This window comes from Pteropus medius, unplaced genomic scaffold (genome assembly GCF_902729225.1).
Source record: "Pteropus medius unplaced genomic scaffold, Ma_sr-lr_union100, whole genome shotgun sequence".
Lineage (NCBI taxonomy): Eukaryota > Metazoa > Chordata > Mammalia > Chiroptera > Pteropodidae > Pteropus > Pteropus medius.
Window position 1 is genome coordinate 30,165,101 of NW_024354875.1, and position 25,950 is coordinate 30,191,050.

Genomic DNA, 25,950 nt, shown 5'->3' on the forward strand with positions numbered 1-25,950 from the left:
ACATACTAAAGAAGATATTTTTTCAGGAACAGAACTGCTGGCTCAACTACATTTCTGGACTTTTCTCCAAGATGTGAAATACTTGTATCTTCCGAATAGCAACTGGAGACCAACATTTCTAAATCAACTGAAGAAAACCTGATTATTTTAAACTACCAAGTAAAATAAATATTTATTTATTGTTTGGTTCTTTAGAAACATCAGAATTTATCTATTTCAAATTTAAACCACAAATTAACTACAAAATAAGATGCCATTGACACTTCTATGCCAGTAAAAACTATAGGATTTAGCTGCATATTATTCTCTCCAGTATAGTTCAGAGCAGATAGAGGGTAGAAGTAGAAGTGGGGATTCAGGATCTGGGTATAGGGAAGCCACATGAGAAGATACCCAAGGTGCTAATTTCAACCATCACCATAGGACAGCACAGCCTGATTCCCCTGGCATTTTAGTTTAATTCGATTTAATTCAATTAATAAAGAGGCATTATAGTATGGATAGAAATTAATATTTTGAGTTTGAGAACCAGACAGAACTGGATTAAAATTATGGTTCCATTTATTATTAGTCATGGGATCTTTGCCAAGTTTTAAAAAAAATATCCAAGTCTCAGTTCTTCTTCTGTAAAGTGTAAAATTATAGGATTTGTTTTAAAAAATAATAATTGCTTAGAAACATCAATCCTTACTATGTTTTAGGTACTAGTGCTATGGACCCCCTTTTACATTTTCTCATTCTGACCAGCACAGTCTTGGTACAGTTCTTCTTAGGAAGCAATGCTCACTAAATAATTACTACTATAATTAATTACAATAATATATGAATAAAGGTAATAATAATAGTCAATGCTGGAACAATCCTATTCTGCCTAGGAAAAAGACATTTGTTGGTGAGATACTTTCACTCACACATACTTTGTGCATTTTTACCTTAGCACTTTCACACATCCCATTACATGGATTCTAGGGAGAACCACCCATTCAAGTGTATGAAACATGTCCAGTAATAATTCCAAATGTTGAAGATTTTTTATCTTCCCCTTGAAACTTCACTAGCTTGTTCTACTTTTGTTCTAACCTCTCTTTATACAAGAGACAGTGAGAGAAAAATGTCACTTACATAATCCATCTGACTCAAAACAATGATTGTCCTCTCCAAATTTCTTCACACTGCGAAGAATTACTGAGTCAGACATGGTAATCACAGTCTGCAGCCAGTAAGCCTATAAAATAAAATAAAAGAATCATTACAATTATCTTTTATTCTTCTTTAATCAAAGTAGCCAAATAAGAGAACAACTTGGTTCAAGAAATAACCTTCACTAACAATCTCAGACAAAAGCAGATTTTTTAAGGGCTTAATAACTTCATGAAAGAGTCTAATGATTAGGAAAGATATGCCCAGATCAGTGATTATGGTTTTCTCTGGCTGAAGAAAAGACAGTTGATCTTTATTTATTTGTTCTTTCTATTTATCTGTTCTTTCTTCCTTCTTTCCTTCACTTTTCTTTCTTTCTTTTTTTCTCTTTCTTTCTTTTCTTTCTTTCTTTCTTTCTTTCTTTCTTTCTTTCTTTCTTTCTTTCTTTTTCTTTCTTTCTTTCTTTCTTTTTTCCTTTCCTTCTTTCTTTCTTTCTTTTCTTTCCTTTCTTTATTTCTTTATTCCTATCAGTAAAAATAAAAACCACTAGAAGGACACAACCAACTGACAACATTCTTGGGTCAGTGTAGCTGACCAACAACAGCCAAATGCTGGTAAGTGGCCTTCAGTGCTCCTTTGTAAAAGAAGCCCCTAGAGATACAGGATACAGCAAGTCCAGTGTGAACCAGAAGAACTGCTACCCAACTCATTTGATAAAATAACTATAACCTTGACATCAAAACAAAAAAAGTTATAAAAAAATTAAAACTACTTTTCAAAATAGATTACAATCGCTAAATAAGATATGTTAAGTATAATTCAGAAGTTTATAAAAACATATAAAGAACAATGTTGATCTCAGGAATACAGTGTTTGTTCAATGTGAAAAAAATGATCATTTTGATAGATGCAGAAAACGTAGTCAATAAAAATTAACAACCATTCCTGATTTTTTTAAAACTTATAAAATTAGAAAAATCATTACTTTGCAACCCCAATAAATAAATTTTGGGAAATGATCAGAATGAGTACTAAAAATATTCATCAAAATACTGGCAAAGATTAAACATCTAATAATACAAAGTGTGAAGATGTAGAAGTAAGACATTACATTAAGTCATCATATTTCCTTAAGCTCTTCTTGGGTGTGACAATTTCTCATACTTTTCTTGTTTTTGATGATGTTGACAGTTTTGAGGAGTATTGATTGGTTATTTTGTGAAATGCCCCTTAAAATAGGATTTATAAGATATTTATCTCATGATTAGATGAAAGTTGTGTATTTGGGGGAGGAAAGACCACAGAAGTAAAGTACCCTTTTCATTACATCATATCAAAGGTACTATTAACAAAACAAACACACAGACTATTGGAACAGAATCGAGAGTCCAGAAATAAACCCACGTATGTATGGACAAATAATTTTTGACAAAGCTTCAAAAACATACAATGGAGAAAAGAAAGCCTCTTCAATACATGGTGCTGGGAAAACTGGAAAGCCACATACAAAAGGATGAAACTAGACTGTCACCATATACTGAAATTAACTCAAAACAGATCAAGACATAAATATACGACCTGAAACAATAAATTGCATAGAAGTCATAAGTACTAAATTCATGGACCTTGGTCTTAGAGAGGATTTTATGAATTTGACCTCAAAGGCAAGGGAAGTAAAAGCAAAAATAAATGAATGGGACTATAGTAAACTAAAAAACTTTTGCACAGCAAAAGAAATCATCAACAAAACAAAGAGGCAACCAACTGAATGGGAGAAGGTATTTGTAAACAACATCTCCAATAAGGGGCTAATATCCAAAATATACAAAGAACTCATGCAGCTCAACAATAAAAAAATATATATACAATTAAAAAGTGGACAGAGAATCTGAGCAGACGTGTTCCCCAAGAAGACATACAAATGTCCAACAGACATATGAAAAGATGCTCAGCTTCATAAGCTATTAGAGAAATGCAAATCAAAACCACAATGAGATACCACCTCACAACTATTAGAATGGCTCTCATCAACAGGACAAGTAATAACAAGCATTGAAGAGGCTGTAGAGAAAAAGGAACCCTCATACACTGCTGGTGAGACTGCAAAATTGGTACAGCCACTATGAAAAACAATATTGAGGTTCCTCAAAAAATGAAGAATAAAATTACCATATGACCCAGCAATTCCTCTTCTGGATATCTACCCTTAAAATTTGAAAACATTTATCCATAAAGATATGTGCACCCTGATGTTTATTGCAGCATTATTTACTATGGCCAAGACATGGAAACAACCAAAGCATCCTCCAATAGATAATTGGATAAAGATGTGGTGCATATATACAACAGAATATTACTCAGCATAAGAACAGATGAAATACTCCATTTGCAACAACATAGATGGATCTCGAGATTATCATGCTAAGCGAAATAAGTCAGACAGAAAAAGTTGAGAACCATATGATTTACTCATATGTGGGGTGTAAAACTGAAAGCAACAAATGAACAAGACAAACAAAAACTCATAGACACAGACAACAGTTTAGTGGTTACCAGAGGGAAAAGGGGGAGGAGGGAAGTAGATAAGGGTAAGAGGGTCAAATATATGGTGACAGAAAGAGTTATGATTTTGAGTGGTGAACACATAATGCAACATGCAGATGACAAATATAGAATTGTACACTTGAAATCTATATCGTTTTAATATATATACATATTAACCAATGTTACCCTGATATATTTAATTTAAAAAAAAAACATGATAGTACTTATCAACACATTTTAATAAGAACTAATTTTTTTAAAATAAATTTAATATTAAGAAGCAGAGTGAGAAACATGATTTGAGTAAGTAGTTTATGAGCTTGGTACAAATAAAAAAAAGCTAAATAAACCAGATTCACAATTATTTTATACAACAACAAAATTTGCCCAATATAGCAATATTACATTCAGAGACTGCAATGTTGCTGGTTCTGCTGATTTTGAAATTTTAACCAAAAACATTTTCTGGAAAAAGCAATGAAAGAAACTCTTGACAATGAGAAAATTATAAAACTTTAACAATAGTTATAATATCGCATCTAATTTTAAGACTTTTTAAAATTCAATCTCCAATTATTTTTTTTATTGGCTTAGCTCTTCATTTAAAAATGGTTCTTTCCACTGGTGTGCAAACATTTGGCTGTATTTAGAGACCATTTGTATAGTGTCTTGCCCATGAGTTTCACATATCTTATGGTTTCACTCTATGTTGCTGAATATATTTTTTAACTTTTCTCCAGGCCCTGATTTCTCCATTTTTCAGGTCAGAGAGTGGTGGTGATGGTGCTAAAATCCTCCTTGCAGAACTCATGTGAAAATGAAATAAAACTGTGTCTATACATCAGCTGGCACAAATGGAGAAGACAGCTAAAGTTCCCTTTGCCCTTCAAGGTCAGAGACCCAGTCCCCCTGTCCCACCTCCATACCTTCCCTTCTAGGGTCATTCACAGTAATGCAAGCTTTGTTAAGGAGGAGAATGCTGATCAACCAGCCTACTCTCTTCCATTTCCCTCTCTGTTTCCTCTGCAATTCAGCACGTTAGGTTTCACATTAGGTTTGCTTACATTTTCCTTCTTTCTGAATGCAATTATTTTTCACGATCTTTATTTTACTATCAAAAAGTAATTTTCTCAAAGACAAATATTTATGCACAACATGGATTTTGTCATGCCCTTCAGCCCAAGACCACTGGGAATACACCTATAGTTGAACAATATAGATTTATTACTCGTTGTAGCAAGAGGAAACACCCTGCAGGGGACCATGGGTGTCACAGTAGGAAAAATTTTAGAAGAACTTATTACAGGACTTGGGCTTTTAGTTAGGTAATTTGGAAGAAAGTCCAAGGAAGTGGGGGTTTACTCCAGATTGGATGCTGTCAGAAAGCCAGAGAAATTTTATAATTGGGTAAAGAAATAGCAAGAGAGAAGTATGTTTAGTATTTTGTGGGCTGCACAGGGACCTCGTCTGGTCCTGTGCTTGGAAAAAATTATGAACCAGGCTTGCTTTTTCTCACTATATCCTTGTCTCAGAGTGACCTTGTCTGAGGTTGGTGAGATAGTGAATTTTATGCTTGTTAATTTGAGGGAGCTAAGGGATACCCAGATACTTGGAAAGCATTACTTCTGGGTGTGTCTATGAAGGTGTTTCCAGAAGAGATTATCATTTAAATCAGTAGATGCTCTCCCTCATCAATGTCAATGGTCATCATTCATTCAGCCTACTGAAAACCTGAAATGAACAAAATGGCAGGGAAACTGAGGGTGGAGGAACTGAATTGACATTTTTCGAAAGAAGACATCGAAATGGTCAACAAGTATATGAATAGGTGCTCTACACTCCTCATCAGAGAAATCCACATCAAAACCATAATGAGCCTTTCTATCACATCAGGATACAATGAGAAGCTGGCAGCTCAGAAGAGAGCTCTCACCAGAATCCAACCATTCTGGAACCCTGATCTCAGACTTCCAGTTTCCAAAACTGTGAGCAATAAACTTCTGCTGTTTATAAGCCAAAAAACAAACAACAAAAACCCCACAATGAGGCATCACCTCACATCTGTTAGAATGACTGTCATCAAGGAGACAATAAATAACAAGTGTTGATGAGGATGTGGAGAAAGGGGACACTTGTACACCATTGGTAGGAACGTAAATTAGTTCAGCCGCTATGAAAAGCAGTATGGAAATTCCTCAAAAAATTAAAAATACAACCACCATATGATCCAGCAATCGCCCTTCTGTGTAAATATTTAAAGGAAATGAAAACGGCATATCAAAAAGATATCTGCACTCCCATGTTTATTTAAGCATTATTCATAATAGTCAAAATATGGAAACCACCTGAGTGTCTGTCAATGGATGAATGGATAAAGAAGACGTGGAATATGGTGGTCTCCATATTTTGACTATTATATATATTCCACGTCTTCTTTATCCCATTCATCTACACACACACACACACACACACACACACACACACACACAATGGAATACTGTTCAGCCATGAGAAAGAAAGAAGGCAATCACGCCATTCATGACAGCATAGATGAAACTTGAGGGCATTACATTTAGTGGGATAAGTCAGACAAAAAAAGACAAATATTGTATTATATCACTTATATGTGGAATCTAAGAAAGGTGAACTCATAGAAACAGAGAGTAGAATGGGGGTTACTGGAGGCTGGTGGGTGGGGGAGTTGGGGAGATGTACTTAAAGGGTACAAATTTGCAACCAGAAGATGAGTAAGTTCTAGAGATCTCATGCATAGCCTAGTGAGTATAGTCAACAGTACTGTGTTGTATACTTTAAAATTGCTGAGTCTAGATCTTAAATGTTCTCAGCACAAAAAAGAAATGATAATTATGTGACTCGATAGAGGTGTTAGCTAAAGCTATGGTGGTGATCATATTACAATACATAAATGTATTAAATCAACATGTTGTACACCTTAAACTTACACAATGTTATATGTTGATTACATCTCGATAAAAAATTAATTAATCATTATTTTTTAAAGCTGAGCAAAGGTGTATTTACCCTTTTGCTTTAGCTAGGACACCGTCTTTTCCTGCCCTTGGACATTGGAGCTCTTGGTTCTCAGGCCTTCAGACTCAGATTGGGACTCAGGGTAGACCATTGGCCACCCTGGTTCCAGGGCCTTTGGGTTTAACAGCTTCCCTGGCCCTCCAGCTTGCAAACTATGGGACTTCTCAGCTTCCATAATCACATAAATCAACCCTCGCAATAAATCTCTTTCTGCACATCTATATATAGTCTATTGGTTCTATTTCTCTGTAGAACCCTGACTTATACAGTTAGTATTCTGAGACACAGTTTATTTCTAAAAAGAGCGTAACATGGCTTTGGTGTGAATACCAGGCCAGCTGCTGAATATCTGTAGCTGCTCTTTTGTTTGTTTTCTTTCTCAGCATTCAGTGCATCATTCTGAACTTTGATAGTCCACTGGTCCTTTTTGATATACCAAGGAGCTCTACTTAGATGTACATTCTCCAGTGCTACAGGGCATGTACTGTGTAGCATCTAACTGTTACTCAATCAGAAATGAAAGCTAATTGCCTTATCTCTGGCCAGTCAGAAATGGCAGTGATGACTTTTAAAGGCCATTGTGTTGAAAATGTTAATTAGTTGCATGCACCTACAAAGACAGTGGCAATTTTATAATACTTAGTTTAGGAAAGTGCAAAAGATATCAAAATTACTAGAAAGAATAAACAAAGGCCTTGTTTATAGTATTTTTCAGAAAAGGCAATGTTTCCAGAAATAGATGTTAGATGAACTGCTTCGTATCATTATAAGTGTAGAAGGAAATTCTGATATATCATTAGACCATGTTTTCGCCCACTGGTTAATTCCCTTTTTATTAGACAAGATCCTGGGATCATCATATAGCAGATGCTGGAGGATACTTCTGCTAAGCTCTGAAACCCTGGAAATACAATAGGAGTCTGGTTTTCAGTGATAAACAGATTTGTTTTACAGGGTTATGAGTGTCTCCTCACTTGGTACACTCTGTGATTTAGGAAGTGCTATGATAGTTTTTCACATTGTTTTTCCCCATCAATACAAGCAGACGAATGCCACCTAATTCTACTCTTTCAGCACCTAGGCTAACAATTTTTTCTTGAGCTTCCTGAAACATGTCAAAGGTTCTTGGGTGTGATACATTGTAGGAAGCTTAAATTAGGGTTTTTTTTTAACAATTTACAACAACAAAATTTTACTTTAACTGACACAAAAGAAGTCAGATTTTTTTAAAATTTACCATGCTACTTCCTTTTCACTCTGCATTTTTATATGGTAAATTATTTTAATCTCTGAAAAATCTCTTTAGGAATAAATTTTCAGGGTCTTTCAGAAAAACTTATTTTCAATGAATTTGAGACTCCAGTAGTGAAAAGTCAAAAATCAAAATTTCTAAGCACCAGTCACAGCCTTTGGCCACCTAATCCTGGAATCCCCCAAGAATTCTTAATTGTCCATACCAATGCCCATGTCCCTCTCCACTGAATGGCGTGCACTCTATAACTTGTGTTCTACACGTGCTTCTGTTTAACTAGAGTTTACGTTTTCTTTTCTTTGATAAAATGTGTAATCTTATCAACACAGAAACCCACATGAGAGGACCTTTACTAGAGGACATATCAAAGATTTTTCTATCTTAGAACATTAGCAACAACACCGTGTAAGACCACTGTTGGGGAAAGAGAGAGGGGGCTGAGAGCAGCCTCGAGATGTCACCTGAGAGTGCCTGGGACATTGACAGACCTCAGAAAGGGAGCTGAGTGAGCAGTGCCATAGGAGCGTGAAGCTGTCAAAACTGGAGGAGATATGGGGTTCTAAAAGCCATGCCAGGAACAAGTCAGAAATCCTGAAATACAAAATGTCAGTACCCGCCATGGACCATTATACCAAAGCTGCTAGTGTGACTTCAAGACATCAGCCTAGAGCAATGAATGAGTAAGCTGACCTTCACCAAAGACTGGAAGTGACACTAGCAACTGGCTATTGATACTGCAGAAGAATTGGAAAGAAAAAGAGGGAGGAGGAAGAGGCAAGAAAAGAAAAGAAACAACTCGGGGGGTGATAATATTTCTCCCAGGAGGTGGAATCCCTCCAAGCTGAAGGATATGACTACAATAGAAGCATTCAGCCCACCACCTGTTTTTGTAAATAAAGTTTTATTGTACCCAGTCATGCCCATTGTTTTCATTTTGTTTTGGCTAAAATGGCAGAGTTGAATAGCTGTGATACAGCTATACTCACTTCCACCCCTCTCTCCAATGCCTAAAACATGTACTTTCTAGCCCTTTACAGAAAATGTTTGCTGACTCCTGTATCATGAGGTCAGTTTAGGATAACCTAAAGCCCAAGGAGAAATCATCAAGAGCCTGATTTACCCAAATGAAAAATTGGGTGATGCTCTAGCCCTCCTACCAGCCCTGTCCTTGTGGAGCTTATAGTATGGCAGGGAAGACAGGTGACACATAAGAAACTATAAATGTGATGACTGTGAATAAAGAGGAAGCACAGGCATCTCCTAGACCCTCAAGGAAAGACCTTGCCCTTGTCTAAGGAGTTAAGGAAGGCTCTGGAACCAGTGCATTTGGGATGAGACCTTGAAGATGAGGGAAAGTTAGCCAAGGGAAGAGGAGAGAGAAGTGCTTTAAGGAGGGAAGGGCACATGCAAAGACCCAGACCTAAGAGACAGTGCAGTAGATTTAAGGACTGAAGAAGGTCCAGTGAGTCGGCGGGGAGGTGGATGCAGCGACCCCAGAGGACGTGGCTGGTTGATTCCTTGGGGCCTGGTAATTCTTAACATTAAGGACTTGAGAACCTATCCCAAAGACAATGAGAACTAGTAAAGGCTTTCAGGCAAAGGAAGGATACAATCGCATTTGTATTTTTTTAAAACCCCAACACTCTGATAAGGCTTGGAACTTTGGAGCCCACACCCAGAAAGAGAAACCAGAAAATTGTGTTGGGAAGGACAGAAATTTCCACAGACGAAGCAGTGACTCACCCGTTTACTAAGTCCAGGAACATATATAGTTTATTTCACTCCCAAGCAGATAGGCCTGAGGTGACCAAAGGAAACAGGTTGTGTGATGTGACACAATCAAGTCAATGGTGCCCTGGGCCTTGTCACTTTAAGAGATGGCTTCTTGACTCTATCAGTCTTTGGGGTTTTGAAATTTTTCTGGGGTTCATGGGAGGCTGATCTGTTCTGCTTTCACTTCATTTTCTCCAAATACTATTTTTAAAATATGTTGGTCTCACTTAGACTGAATTCAGGAAGAAGCAGCTGAGGCTTTTCTACGTCCGGGCTAAGATGGTAGGGAAGATCTAAATGCCCTAATCACCACTGAGGAGCTGAAGGGACAGCGAGGGGCACACAGCCAGGCTCGGGAGTGGGGTGGCCTCCCCTTGACCCCACATCACATTGAATATTCTCCTTGGCTTTTCTCTTGTGAAGTTATCCCCTCTGTAAAACCTTTCAAGACTGCCAGCTCCACAAACTGCCCTTCCCTGGGCCACTCAGAGAGAAAAGCAGAACCATCTCTGCTCCTCTTGAATCTGGAAGTTACTTTCCAAGCCACAAATTTTTATTTTTCTAAAACCCCCTTAAAATGTCTTTCACTGCTGATTTTTAGGGCCCCTTTGTCATCATTAAACCCAGCAAATTATTTCTTTTTCCCAAGGATTAGTAGAGGAGGAAAGAAATATTAGCTTATACTAAGAAGCCAGAAAAATTGAAAAGTATTATCTTGCAAGTTTTGGGATGATGGTGTGTATCAACAATGTCGGAGACACTGTTGAGGAATAGGATCAAAGCCAGACCCTTCTAGCCCTGAGGGGGAAGAATTACACAGGGATCCTAGGGGAACACATGAATATCCTTTTATCAGAGTCATGACTGAGGTGAAGGACTAAGGAATAGCTCTTGAAGAAAGTAGAATTTAAAGTCAAAGTCACTCCCAGCTCTCCTTTGTCTCTCCATGCATGGTTCTTTCATCTTCACAAATCAACGCATAACTCTAATACTTGATTCCTAAAATGACATGTAGGCATTTTTTAGCAATTTCAGTGTCTTTTAAAACCATAGAGTCGGCAATGTTTTCCCCAAATTACTTCCTAATCCACCTTCAGCATTCATCCACAAATATTTGTCATCATTACTCATAGAGGTAGGAAACACAAATTATTCAAAGGCTTACAATCAACATGTAAACAGTTACTGCAAGGCAGGGAAATGGAAGCCTCGAACGGAGACAATTATAGAGGGTTACAGAGCAGAGCACAAGTGTAACTAAGTCTGGATTGGTAGTGGTGTGTGGGGATAAGGTGGAAGGTGGCTGCACACAAAAAGAACCTCTATAAAACAAGAGCCTGTAAATAAGTCAATACTTTAAAAGTTTAATAGTAACCGCTATTAGTCCTAATATTAAGAGTTTTAGGTACAGTCATGATTTGTCTCTAACATGTCTAGAAAGCTATTCTTCCCTTAGGACATTTGAAATACCACACTTTATTCCCAGTCTTAAATGTGAAGGGTATTTGATCTATGCGTTCAAATAATCAGCAACATGTGATATCTACTGGCTACGGAAACCAAAAAACTGGAATTAGATTCTAGAAACCAACTCTAGCCAGGCTTCCAGAGCTCATATGTTTTAGTAACTAAATTCTTGAAAACTGGGAGAATGAGGGAAGGAACATGGTGTCGGAGAAAAGATATGTTGGTGTAGTTCTGAATTAAACCAGCACCAGTTTTCCAGCGTAGGATTTGTGGTTATCAATACAATCAATCAAATTATGCTTTCATAAAGCCAAGTTAAGAAAGTTCCCTGCCATTTTTATTTTTGCTAGATTTTTCAATCTGCTCACCCATTTGTGCCACACTCCCATATACCACAGAATCTCAAAAGAATTGCTACGTAAAATAGTATTGCTATATATACATGAGACAGCAACCAAGAGTCATCTGTGTTGTATATAATATTATGAAACCATTCATGTATTCATATCCAACATTGTCATCTTACTTATCACATGACAAGAAGCCATCCTATAGTATATCAGAAACACAACGTCCCACGAAGTGAGCCTTAGAGGAAATGGACTGGCAGAACATAGTCTTCAAATGCTGTCAACAGTAAAAGTCGCTTACCTTGAAAGTGAACTTGAGGAAGCCAGAAGAAACAAAAAGCTCCACTCTAGAGAGTCAAAGAGTTTTACCTTTTCCAACTTCTGTTTTCATCATTACAAAGCACTGAACAGAATTCAAGTTTTTTCAAGAACATTAACTATTTACTTAAGTGTCAATGCCCTAAAGGTCAGCCTAGGTGCAGTTCAGTGACATCTGAGAAAAGGTTGAACACACTCAAAGTAATAACCCCAAACACAGAGTGTACCGGGGAAGACCACTGAGAGAGTCAACAGGCTTTGGAAATTGCTGACTTGCCTTGGAAGGAGAGGTGAGTTGTGAACAAGGGGGCCCAATAAGAGTACTGTGATTCTGACTGTGTCCAACTCTTGTTTTTATAGGCCTTTATTTTTGAAAAGTTACATAACAAAGCAAAAACAAACAAACAAACAAACAAACAAAAACAATCTTTAAACTTTTCCCAACAATTTAAAAGATTATTCCTGGACAATCCTTAGGTTGTAGGCCCCTGAGTTTTCTGACCAGGCTCCAGAGTTTCCTGGAGACAGATTACCTAAAAAGACACCTGAAACAGACTTTTGCTCAAAACTCTGAGTGCTCTGATGACCCTTGCACTCTGGCCTGAACAGTCAATAACCTCAGGCTCTACCCACCAGATGAAGCCCTGTGTAAGTAGAGATTAATGATTTTTTTAAATGTTCAAATAAATAGAAATCCAAGTCAAATAAACACATATAGCTTCTCCAGGGGTTCTGTGTTGCTCATATCTGTTCCTCTTCCTTCTTGTTAATCCTTTCATTTTCTCAAAATGCTCTTATTTTTATCTCTCTCCCTACCTGAGCTGACCCTTTTCTAAGTGTGCCTCACTATGGCCTTCCACGATGACTAACGGCCAACATTGGTCAAGCCCTTGTTGGGTGCTTGGCTCAACTGAAAAGTTTTATTTGTACCATTTCATTTGGGTTTCTCAGTAACTAGAAATTATTCACTATCACCATTATTCTCATTTTATGGTTGAGGAAACTGAAGCACAGAGAAGTTAAATAATCCCTTCAAGTTCCTACAACTAATAGGTCCAGAGCCTATGCTCCTGACCACTCTCTGCTAACCTTCTTCCACCCCATGCTCTAAAAAGCAGTCAATGAGCCAGTGCTCTCAGTTTGCAGAAAATGAGATCAAATTAAATGAGGTCAAATTTTCTCAATTTAAAATTTTTCTGCCTAAATTTTTCTTTAAAATTCAGCATCCACTATTATTTGTCTCTACTGGAATCTAGATATAAGGTGGTTTATGATTTAGCCCCAAATTCTGTATATTATTATTATTTGCATATGTTAAAATCTCAATATATCAAGATCAGCAAAGAAAAGAACTATTTCTAGATGTCCCCCTATCTGAACTGGTTTGAGAAGTCCTGGAATGGGTTGACTTCTGAGGTCACACAGTTGTAATAATATTGAGTTTGGCACTGATTAAGACTTGGGAAAAAGAACTTTACACTAAACCAAAAATGCATGCAGCTGTGGGGTTGTAGCTCTGAGTAGGAGAAAATCCTCAGCAGAATTTTGCTACCTTTGTTGTGGCAAAGTTATTGACAACAGCTGGAGGATATAAATGCTCAGTAGGAAACTGTCACCTCAGGATGAGAGTGGAGCTGCTCACTGGTCCTAGTGTCCTGAGACTTCCCTTTGTGTGATATGGAGACTTAGGGGAAGAGAAAAGCATAAAGATTTAGAGCTGGAAACAACAGATACAGTTAGTCTTCATTTAACATCATAGATAGGGTCTTGGAAACTGTGGCTTTAAGTGAAGCGACGTATAATGAAACCAATTTTACCATAGGTTAATTGATATAAACAAGAGTTAAGTTCTATGGCATATTTCTGATCACGAAAACATCACCAAACTTCTAAATAAAGACCTAAAAACACTTCTAATGTTAAACATTGAAATAAATTGAGCTACACATACATTTAGGAAAGATGAATAAAAACAAGTAAAATCATTATTTTCCCAACCTGCTTTTGGATGACAAGTGGACAGAGCCTATCCTGGCAGCTCTGGGCACAAGGTGGGAACCAACCCTGGACAGGACACCCTTCCAATGCAGGGTGCATTCACATTCACTCACACTGAAACACTGTAGACAGGCCGATGCACCTCACATGCACATCTCTGGGGTGTGGGAGGAAAAAGGAGTCCCCAGAGAAAAATCACGCAGATGTGAGGAGAATGTGCAAACTCCATAGACAGTGGCCCTGGCCAGGAATCAATTTTCTTTTTCTCATCGACGTTGTAATTAAATGACATTGGACAAAACATTACCTGAGGACTTGCTGTATCTCATCTTCATCCACCTTGTCTCATAGATGAGAAAAGTGAAGACAGAGCAACAACCTATTCCGAGCCCTTCGGAAGGTTAATGGTGCCTTCCTCTGCTCCTTCAGTCTTCCCTTTTGACAGGCCTGGGCAAAGAGAGGATTCAACTAATTGTTATTAATTTGTTTCAGCAGTGGGTGAGTTTCCTTTATGGTTTATGGTCTGAAGACAGGTAGAGTTGTGGTTCCTGCTGTCCTCCAGTTAAAGTAACGACTTTTGAGTGCTTACTGTGTGTCGAAACTGTTCTAACCTCTGGGATACAGGAAAAAACAAAACAGATGAGAATCCCTGCCCTCAGGAATTTACATTTTAGTAGGGGGATGGGGTAGACTATAAACAAATAAGTAAAACATATGATATGTCAGATGGTGATAAATGTAATGGAGAAAAACATTTTGGGAAAGGGATATGATAGAGAGTATGTGTATATGTGAATATATGTGAGTGTGTGTTAGTGGAGAAATATTGCTATTTTAAGTCAGGTGGTTAGAGAAAGACTCACTAAGAAGGTAACATGTGAGGAAATATCTGAAGGAGGTGAAGAAGCAAGTACATGAATATCTGGGGGAACAGCAAATACAAAAGCCTGAGGTGGGGCAGGGGAACACCTGGCATGTTCAAGGAACCACAAAGAAGTCAGTGTCACTGGAGTAGAGTAAGAAAGCAGTAGTAGACAGTATCGGTACAGTAGGAGTGGGAAGGTGGCTCTTAAAGTTTGATTACCAGACAAGCAGCATCAGCATTACCTATTAGAAATGTAAACCCTGGGGCCTACCTACCTCAGACCTACTGAATCAGAAACTCTGGGGTGGTGCCCGCACGCTCAAGCATGAGAACGACTATTGTAGAGGCTTGGAAGACTCTTTTGCTTGGTTATTACCAACCACCCTGAAAATCATTATAAGCTGTTAAAAGCTAGGTTGTCACAATAAAATTGGCTATGTTTTTGTGGCATAGAAACTAGCAGAGAAAAAAAATGTCGAAATTAAAGCTTCTTTGGGTAGTTTTGTGTTTTTAAAGCAAGATTTGTAGATTACAATCTCTGTTTTTAGTTCACTGCACAGCGGGGAAGAATAGTACAATGAAAAATCATGGGATCCCCTTTGCTCAGTGTACAGGCTGCCCCAACCCTATTTCATGTCTGGCCTTGGCTCCTAGAACTCCTCCAGGCCCCACACGTTCAGCCACTTAAAACCCTGAACACATACAACACTTCATTATAGCCTTCAAATCATGCTTCCTTAAAATGATAGTGGCAACAAAAGTTAAAGATAGTGAAATGGGTAATCTCAATATATATTTTAGACGTTTTATGCTCCCTCTATAGAATTATCACCACCAAATAAAAACATTAAATCACACTTTATCAAATTGTAATTTACAAATATCTGAATAAAATGTATATATTGATATCCACAGCTATTTATCTGCTTCAGCACTCAATACTTGGTCAGAATTTCTATTTTTATTTACCTCCCTAGAAAGGAAAACTGGCACAAAAATATAGACTATACTCATAAGCAAATCTTTTCTCATATTCTTGAGTGTAGTAGTTCCTGTCTATCTGTAAAGGCTCGTCATTGCACATATCATGTCAAACACACAAAAAAATAATCATTATTATAAGGGAACATCAGTAATTGGAGAAGGGAAAGGAACTGGTGAAAGAAATAAAGAAGAAAATCAGACAGAATCCTACTACAAAACAAAATTCGTTAATAAGTGGTTATGCCTGTGGTGCTGAATAGAGACTTGAATTGTCAAATGAACTCATTTCTCACTGGAGAGAGGCAAGCCTGCCTGAGCCTCTGAGTGGATTGAGTTTTCATGTCTCAGCTTTACCCAGGACACCTCCCTTCTTAAAGTGATGTATCAGTCTCAGAAACCATTCCTTTGTTGGGGTGGAAGAGGAGGTGATAAGAAGTAGGTGTTTGTTAATAGTCAAGCGATGATCACTGTGATCTAGGCCAAGTTGTCATAAGTAAGGTGTGAGTGGTATCTACTACTCCCTAGCTTAAAGTGAGGCAATTCATTCTTAATACGACATACCTTTGCAGGAAGAAACCAGTTTTACCAAATTAGTCAATTGTGTCTTCAGACAATAATTCAATAGCTTCATAAAACAAAACTCCACTTCTCTACATAAGCTTTTCAACCCAGGTGGATATTAATAAACTAATATTTTTAACTTTAATGGGGAACATGAAGGCACACACATTATTTTGATTGCTATATTGCAAATGGCTGTTTGGAGCTCCCCAGTCCCACTTTTAGTAACTCAGAGTGACTCCAAAATACACCAGAAAACATAGCTGGTGAAACACTACTTCAAAGCAGTGAGCTTTTGAGACCTGATTCCTAATTCATTGCTTCTCAGTGACACTTGTCTGGGCACACATTTGAGAATATCACAAATTTAAATAATAATGATTCAGAGTGATTAACTAGGTGACCCTGGTTACATGTATCAAACCTCTAACTGAGGTGAATAAAATGAAGGACTTGCAGCCAAGTTCAACCTGCATCCAATTCCTATAGAAATGTCAATGTGGCTGCCGTAATACTAGGCACTCTCTTCCAAGTCAGCCCAGGGGTTTCGGCAGGCTTTGTTTCAGAGTCTTCTCTTATTTCTCCCAGCACACAGTCAGGTATCCTTACCCTTAGACACCAGCCCATGCCACTTTAGCTGATTCGCCATATCCTCAATTCCTTATTGGGTGTGGAAAGGTAGTTGCTTGAATTCTCAGGAATTCATTTCAGACCCTCACATGTTACTTATGGGCATATTACTAAAGACGGCACTAGCTCTTTTTTTTTTCCTCTGGACTGTTGTATATGTCTTTATTTTTAGTCTAAATAAATGTGGTGAGTGTGTGTGTGTGTGTGTGTGTGTGTGTGTGTCAGCCAAACAGAAGCAAAATTCACAAGGGATCGTTTTTTAAGTTCTAGTATTTCCTTCTAAGTCAGATTTTAGGGAATTACATTTGGTGACCATGAGAGGACATACTAAAAGATGAAGAGCTACATGCTGACGATGACAGGATGGAGAGATGGAAAGAGCCTGGGCCTCAATGATATGACTGTGCCACTGAATCAACCCTAAAACTAAATGCCTCCAAATTTCATATAATGTGAAATAATTGCCTTCATTACTTAAGCCACCATTAATTACCAGGATATTCTTTCTTATGCAACTAGATATATGCTAACTGATATTCTTTAACATTCCTAGATAGCTCCACACACAAACTAAATTGCATCACTATTTTTCAAGAAGATACAGGAAAACACATGCAGACACCACACACACACAATTTTATACATTCTAAAGATTCGATCATAGGAAATTCAGAAAATGACACAAGAAAGTAAGAAAAGAGAAGAGGAAGAAACAGTCCAACTAAGTGACTCTTCAATGATTCATCTCAAATCTTCATTCCAATGACTTCTCATGGCTTCTCCCAATGATTCCCCACCTAAGTGATAATTGACTTCCCTCTTCTCTCTCACCCTGACTCCTGATGTGTCACTGCCAATTCAAATCCACTGTTAAAGCATTTAGTTTTTCTCTTCTCCACATCTCTACTTCCTGAGTCGCTTTCTTATTATTACTCTTGTAAAATATCTATAATTAATTTAGTCAGCCATTCAGAGTGAAAAACTTTCCATCCTAGAACTGTGGTCAACCACTGAGAAGGTTCTGGTGTTGATAAATGTTGCTGTGACCTTAAGGTTGAGCTGGTTCCTTCAACCCCTGCTGAGATTCCTACAGCTAATGACCTTAAGGCTGAGCTGGTTCCTTCAACCCCTGCTGAGATTCCTACAGCTAATGAAGCCTGGAAAAAAATATTCAAGAGTGCTCAAATCTGGAAGCTGTAAACAGTTCATAGTTAAAGAAGCTGTGCTGGATGGTTTGAGATATGCCTGTGTTTTTATATTGGTGAGATCATAAGCAAGTGTGGCATCATTGGGTATAATGCTTGAGGCCCAATCTTTAAATTTGATTATATTTGGTTTATTATTTTAGTGTTCTTGGACCATGTGTGATCAGATTGGTATCTGAATAAAATAAGATAATGTATAATAGAAAACATACCCATATTTTCTTCATACATGAAACCCCATTTGTCACTTCTGATATCTCCTACTAAATACTAAATTCTAAAATATTTGCAATTAAACATTATAATAGGGGTAAAGTTCACAGCAATGTTAATTGTGTACATCCTCATCATTTCCAATGTTGCTTCGCAATCATCACCTTTAAACCTCTAAGCCCTAAACCTCTTATAACTCCCAGCTCTGAGAAACCATTTCCTTTTTTTGTCATACTTCTACTGGACTCACATTTTTTATTTCCCCTTGCAAGGGCCTGCAGCTGTTAGATTTTATCTTAACTCCTGTGTTCTTTGCTCTCATTTTTATTTCAATCTATTCATCATAGCATTTTTGATGAATCCCTCTTATAAACCCATGGCCTTCTGAACTTCTTAAATCATCCAATGGAGTTAACTTCTCTCCTTCCTCATTGGTAATTCTTGGTTCATTGTGAACATAAAGAAGACTCCTCTCTTGCCCTTGGCTCACCCTGGCATTCAGTTCCTCCATCCCAGAGCAAAGTGTTCAGACAAAGTGGAACAATTCCTTACACATATAAGGTGGAGAAGAACAAGGGAAGTAAGGGTTCACTCTCATTGCTGGAAAGTAGGCAGGTGCCCAGGAAACATTTCATGTTCTTACCTCTGGAAACAACCAGAATAAAACTGTTTCTGACTCCTAATCCACTCATTCTTTAATTTATTCACTTAACAAATATTTATTTATCAACGACTATTAGCTTGGCATCTTGATAGGCACTGTGGATAGAAATGATCAGCAAAACATTGTTTCGTGAAAGCTTATAGTCCAAAGGAAAACTAATAATAAATAATCATACAAATAATCATAGAAATGATGATAAAGTTCATAAGGTCTATTAAAGAAAAGTTCAAGAGGCTATGGGAGAGCTGAGCAGAGGGATTTAACTTAGCTTGAAGGGATGCTGAAGGGATTGGCCAAGAAAAGGGTGGGAGGAAGAGAATAACAGCTAAAGGAAAATAGTACATACAAAGCACTAAGGCAAGAGAAAGCTTATAGATTAGAGTAGCTAAAAAGGCCACTGTGGCTGGAGAACGATGAGAAAGGGACAGAGAGGTATGACCTAGGGCTGGACAGAAGGGTAGTAGGCTGGATCATGCAGAATTGTGAGCCACATTAATGAGTTGTGAGTCAGCAGAAGAGTAATGTGATCTGTTTTGCAGTTTTAAATGTTCACTCTAATTGCAGGGCAAATTGAGGGGCAAGCTTGGAAACAGATAGAAGGCTATTGTAGTGCTACAGTCACAGTATGGTATGCAGCTTATCTTATAGTACTGGAAGTAGAGTTGTAAAGAATTGGCCACTTTCAAGAAATATATATAAGATTAATTATTATTTATTAATTATCAAAATTAATAGATTTGTGAACCAGGAGATGTGGAGAGTCAAGCATGACTCCAACATTCCTACAATAAATGACTGAGGAATAGAAGTGTCATTTAGTAAGATGGGGAAGAACTGGAGAGAAAAATAATTGTAAGAGTAAGAATTAAATATTTCATTTTTAATATGTTTATTTTGAGATATTGTGAGGTAGTCAGGAGAAATGTCAAGTAGCAGTTGGTCTGGAATTCAGCAAGTAACTCTGGACTAGAGATATTAATTTTGGAGTCATTGAATATCTGCAGGCTTAGGAGAATATGGGCTTAGGAGAATATAAAATTCCCCAGGAGAGTAAAGAATAAAAAGAATTCCTACCATTGATCCCTGAAGGACTCCACCATTTAGAGTTGGGTCAAAAAAGGAGTGGATCAGCAAAAGAGATTAAAAACCAACTTCTAGAAATGTAGATTAAAAACCAGAAGAGCCTCTGGTAGTGGATTCTGAAAACTAAGTTTTTCAGATAGTCCATCTTTTTAGCATGTCAGAGAGTCAGATATTAACCTGGAAAAAAAATTCTGTCATTATCTTCCACAATCATCAAAGAAGAAAGTATGCTAGACGATAGAAGTTAAATTAGTAGTATTTGGATCAATCTGCTATTGGAGATATGCAAAAGGGATTCAAAAATTATTCATGTTAATTGGTAACATCAGTGAAAATGGCAGTGTAGGGGCCTCAGGGGGCTTGTCCCTCCCCACACACCATAAATATCTATCAAAAACTGTAAGGATTAACTTTATTGGAGCTCTTGAAGACAGGCAAAGGTTTACAGCAACCAAATGAACATTTAACCAGGAGAAACTTCACCAGAACATAGTAAGAGAACTCTATGACCTTTTAACTTATCCTTGCCCCATCCCCATCCCTCTCCCCAGGACCATGAGGGTCTTCAAAATGGCAGCTTGAATCCATAGTATGAATACATGGTACTGGAGAAAGTAGAGAACATTTTGTTCCCAAAGAATCGCATTTGCTTTGACCTAACTGTTGGTGAATTCCTTGAAGAACTAACAAAAGGAGCCCGCCTTTGTTCCACCTAACTTGGAATTCTTTCCAGGGAGAGAATGTTCCTCAAAAATATTGACAGCCAAATGAACCAACTTCTGCCCACTGGGACCAAACTTTAGACATGACAAATCAAGGAAGAAAACACTGGAGAGTGAGACTGTTTGGGGGTAGAAAGGCTTTGAAAAACTCCTGAGCATAACAGGTAATCTAGAAAGACATCTGCATGCCCAGGGCATCAGGCGTGTTCAGAAAAAAAAACTAAAGAAGATCAAAAGCTTTCACTTCTAGCTGATCTTTAGGCTCAGCATAAGCAGGAAGTGAAGGGCCAGAGTTGTAAAGGGCCTGACTAAACATTGAGAAGTGACCCAACACGAAGTCAATCTGTAAAGACCTGAAGACAATTTTTTCTTTTTATTTTCTTTTTTTCTTGGCTCTAATCACTTAAGGAAGTCTCTATCAAACAACTAGCTGACTACTAAATTAAAGAAATAAAGACTTCGGAAATAGAGATCAACAAAAAAGCTTAGAAAAGTTCTTCAACAAACAACTAAGACCCACAGCAAGGAACAACAACAGATTCTAGAAAGGGGAGAATTTTATTTTCAGAGTTTACAACATAGAAGGAATTGTCTTTTCAACAGAGGGTGCTGGACAAACTTTACATTCACATACTTCAAATATAACTTCTACCCGGTTTTCAGTTTCTCTTATGTCTGCTGTTTCTTAAAAATAAACAGCCTACAATAATTCTATGCCACAGAGACACATTTTGGGGTGGCAAATTTCACTTCCTTACATTCACATGTTTGGTGCTTTGGTGCTGACCAAGGGCTGTGCCACAAGACTCCAGAAGTCTAGCCCAGACTCTATATGGTGGCAGCGTTACAAGAGGGCAGGCACAAATGTGCTCTTTTTTAAAACCTGTCCTTGCATCACTTCTACCGATGCTCCATTGTCCCAAACAAGCCATGTGGCTAATATGGGAAGGGTCAAATAAGAAGAGACTACACATAAGGGCGTGGATAGGGGGAGGCTTGTCCATTACTGAAACAATCTATTACAAACTTCAACCGTACAAACATGCAAATTTTAGGAATTTATTCTAAGTAAATTATCAGATGTATACAAAGATGTTCAGTTAAATGTGTTCTTCAAAACATTATTCCTATAATGAAAAATTAGAAGCAATCTAAATGCTCAATTATAGGAGGTTAATCAAACAAACCCATATGATGGAATACAACTATTTTTTTTTTAAATCACTGCACACAAGAATATTTATTTGATACCAGAAAATATTTGGGATAAGTTTATGGTAAACTTTTTAGAAAGCTACCAGTCAGGAAATACTCCAAGTACATCATAAATACAAGGTACAAAGTTCATTTGGGACATTTACTTAACAAACGTTTGGCATCATACTGGAGGGCCACTAATAGCTGGTAAGTTAACCTGTATTAGCTCAATCTACTTCACTATGGGATGTTATCTGTACCTACAGCCAACCAACTTCTACAAAGTATTGTAACAACAATGTGTCCTTTATTTTTGGTTGGTTTCATTAACAATATTGCCATTCCCAGGATTTTGCACTCAAATTAGTTTATAGGCAGTTTGCTTTCAAATTAATAATTTACATTTTATATATAAACAACAGATTGTGGTTATATCATGTTTGAAACTTTTTATAATAGAATATTTCAACCGTACGTAAATGTAGATTAGTATCCTGAACTCCCACGTATCCATCACCAGCCCCACCATAAAACCCATGGCTAATCCTGGCTTCATCTAAACAATAAAGTCTCTCTACTTTTAATAACCATAATACTATCCTCACATCCGAAAAGTTAACAACAATTAATATAATCGACTATCCATTATTTAAACTTCCAATTGTCTCATAGAAATTGTCATAAATGAAATTTATTGTTATTTTAAAGTATGTTCCTTTGAATTAGGATCCGACTAAGGTTTACATATTGCAATTGGTTATTACATCTTATAAATCTTCAATCAATAGATTTCCTTTACATTTTGGGGAAGTATGATTTATTTTTATTTAGTAAATCAAGTTATTTGTCCTGAGAATTCCCCTTGGTTTGCTGATTAGACTCCCAGAGAATAGTTTACCTCATTTATTTTTTGTATTTCCTATAAACTGTTAAGTGGATGAAAAGGCCCTATTAAATTCAAGGTTTTTTGTCTTCGATAGGTTTTCTGGCATCAGGACTTGTTCCTAGCTGGCATTGTGTTGGATCATATCATTTTCAGCACAATTTTTTTTTATGTCTTTTTTCTCTTGCCTCATCCACTCTTTGTTTTACCAGCATCACCTATCTACAAGTGACCCATGTTAACAACCCAGTGCATATCTCTCCATATTTTCTCCATGTTCATTTAAATATCTTTATGCACATGCACACAGAGATTCTCTGTTTGCCTTACAAAAATAAAGTTGTGGAGAGCCTTCCAAGCCAAGTAGTAGAGCTCTAATTTGTTCTATTTAATGGCTGCAAAATAATATTCCATGTATACATCCACCACAATTTACTCAGCTATCCCACTTCTAGTGGCAATAACTATTCTTGGTTCTTGTTGACACATCTTGTTCACATACACATATACACTAGCTTTTGTTTTGATAGGATCTATTCCCAGGAGTGAGATGACTGGGTCAAAAATAATATGTATTTTTATTTTAATTGATGTTTCCAAATAGCTTTCAAAAAATGTCTGTAGAGATTCGCATATTCACCAGCTAAGGATGAGATCACCCTTTCCTACACAATCTAACACAGTCTCAAGGACAGAAAAATAGTCACAAGTGAGAGTCATGTGTTGGGAGCCAGGAAGGAGTGGGAGTCATTCAAAAAGTGGAAAAAGCTCCATGGGTTTCCTTAGTGAGCCATTTCTGAACTAATGATGAGCGATTTCTCAATAGAAAAGGCCCTATTCATCTTTGCATCTCATGAGCCAAACAGAGGCCTGGCACAGAGCAAAATTTAGAATACTCAGAGTCTGAAGACAGTTATCTCTAATGCTGAAAGTTATTTCTAACTTCTCTCCATTTTATGGATCACAGTAAGCTTTTTCCTACTGGATAGTATTTGCATATTACGCTATAGGATGTATCTAGCATCTGCTCTTAATTTCTTTTGATTCTTATTCATCTTAGCTAAGATTCTGGGATTAGAAGTCATTTGGGATTAGAGGAAACCAGGAAACTGAGCAAGAGGATTATTCTTAAGCCAGGAAATATTTTGCTCTACATGTGATGGTCACACCAAAACGAGTACCCACCTCTTCCTCTCTGTGAATCACATTTTTCCTATTAAGTCTCTACTCTTATTTCTTGTAAGTCTCCCTGTTGCCAAGAATCACTAGTGTTTCTGGTCACTTACCTCCATTCTCAAACATCTTTTCTCTTACTCCGTTTATCTTTACAGAACAATGCTCCCCAGTATAATACTCCCCATCCAACCTTTCAAACCAAGACCTCTTGTTTGAATATGCTACAAAGGACGTGTGTGCTGCAAATAACGAAAATCTTTCTTCAAAGAATCTACCAAACATTCCCATGACTCAGTCCCTCATTGTATATCCAAGGATCGTTCAGTGTAGGGGAACAAAAGATTAGTCCAGCGTCATCTTACAGTTAGGAGAGTTGGAAAATGCCAACTGAGTAACAAAGCTCCTACTTTTGACCAAGCGTAGCTATGCATTTATGGGCAGCATTTGCAATTAAGCTGCTCACATGCCAAAGGTATTGTTGTCGTAGCAAGGGATACCTTCAGAGTGGAAATAAGAGAACTGTCTGTTGACAAAGGGAGGAGGTAGAAATTACAAAATACAATTTAAAAAATGTAAAGTCATAATACTAACTCATAGCTATTAAGAGAAATGCACTCCACTAAGGGTAACCCTGAAAAGAAGATTATATTAATATGCCAGAAAGGAGGAGGTCAACATGCACACTCTGTAAAGAGCTTTGCCTTCCCTGGCCACCCTTATAAGAGTGACATCTGCCGTACTCCAGGAGTTGGATCCACCACAGCCTGCAGTGCCGGAGTAAGTGCTGTTCTCCATTCAACTCCCATTTCTGGATTCTCTGTGGCTTAGCACTCCCAGCCCAGCATGGTGCAGTTACTAAGCAATCTGATGTCTGTCACCAGTGACAGCCTTGAATCTGAATATTCTCCTTGTGTTTAGGTGTCTGGAAAAAGGCTGAGAAGGCACCCTTGGGCAGAAATTGGAGAGAGAAATATGGGAAATATGGATTTAGAAGAAAAAGAAGAGTCATATGTTTAGTGTTTTATCTGTGGCAGTATTTAGCTTTATCCTTATATAATTACAGTCCAATTGTCAACATTGACATTCACATTTGAATGAAATCCACAGTACAATCTTCTGTTTTAAAAAGGAATTAGGAAAAAAATAGAATGGCAATTTGGTTCTGGATTTTTTTACCACCTCTGATGACCAGAAGTCTAATAGGGAGAGTTCTAAACAAAGTAGCACTTTGATAGATTGCCTTATTAAGGAACTGGATGAAAGAAAATTTAGCACTTAAGTTGTAAATTTGAATGCAGATATGATTACAATTCACATAAAGTGCTGTTGACAAATGACTCCATTAAGTAAACACCTAAATGGGACCATTTGACAAGGGGAACAAGTGCTCCAATGCTGGTGGCAGGGCTATTGAAACAACTCTTAAAAAGTGGGTCCACTGGAATTGAGGGATCCAGACATAGCAAGAGTTCTAGTTCTCAATATATAAATCAGTCAAAACATCTGATTTTTTTAAAAGTCTGTGGAGGAAAAAGGGGCCACATACTAAACCTGACAAGCTCAGGGAAGGCCAGTATGGTGGCCCCTACAAACTCGGACGCCAAAAGTAACCACATAGGTTGGTCTGAACATAAAAATTCCTAACTAAAAGCGGATTATGGCAGGTAGTCATATCCTGGGTCTGTAGCTTCCCTGACAAAGGTCAAGCTTTATCTTAAGTGAGCCTGTCTGTTGTCTGTTTGCATCTAAGATAACATACCTTGAAGTGTCAGAGTAATATCCTTTTCCAGACCCCTCAGGGCACAACCACCACACCAGAACAGGAGACCACAGAACCTTTGGTTATCTTGTCCCCACCCCCGCCCTCCCCCGCC

General features: G+C 37.6%; 2 protein-coding genes across 3 annotated transcripts in view; one reads left to right on the forward strand and one right to left on the reverse strand.

Annotated features, from left to right (window-relative positions):
• ABCB11 (ATP binding cassette subfamily B member 11) overlaps positions 1-12,030 on the reverse strand; it is an 86,753-nt gene extending 74,723 nt beyond the window's left edge. For both annotated transcript variants that reach the window (XR_005651243.1, XM_039855358.1), the window contains exons 1-2: positions 11,879-12,030; positions 1,123-1,225 (exon numbers count right to left, since the gene is read on the reverse strand). Coding sequence is in view for 1 of the 2 variants with exons in the window: in XM_039855358.1 (XP_039711292.1) it covers positions 1,123-1,198 (76 nt within the window). In the remaining variant the exon portion in view is untranslated. The remainder of the gene's footprint in view (positions 1-1,122; positions 1,226-11,878) is intronic.
• A 93-nt stretch (positions 12,031-12,123) lies between these two features.
• The window catches only part of DHRS9 (dehydrogenase/reductase 9), a 34,649-nt gene continuing 20,822 nt past the window's right edge, over positions 12,124-25,950 (forward strand). Inside the window, exon 1 of the mRNA XM_039855360.1 lies at positions 12,124-12,185. The gene's annotated coding sequence lies outside the window, so the exon portion shown is untranslated. The remainder of the gene's footprint in view (positions 12,186-25,950) is intronic.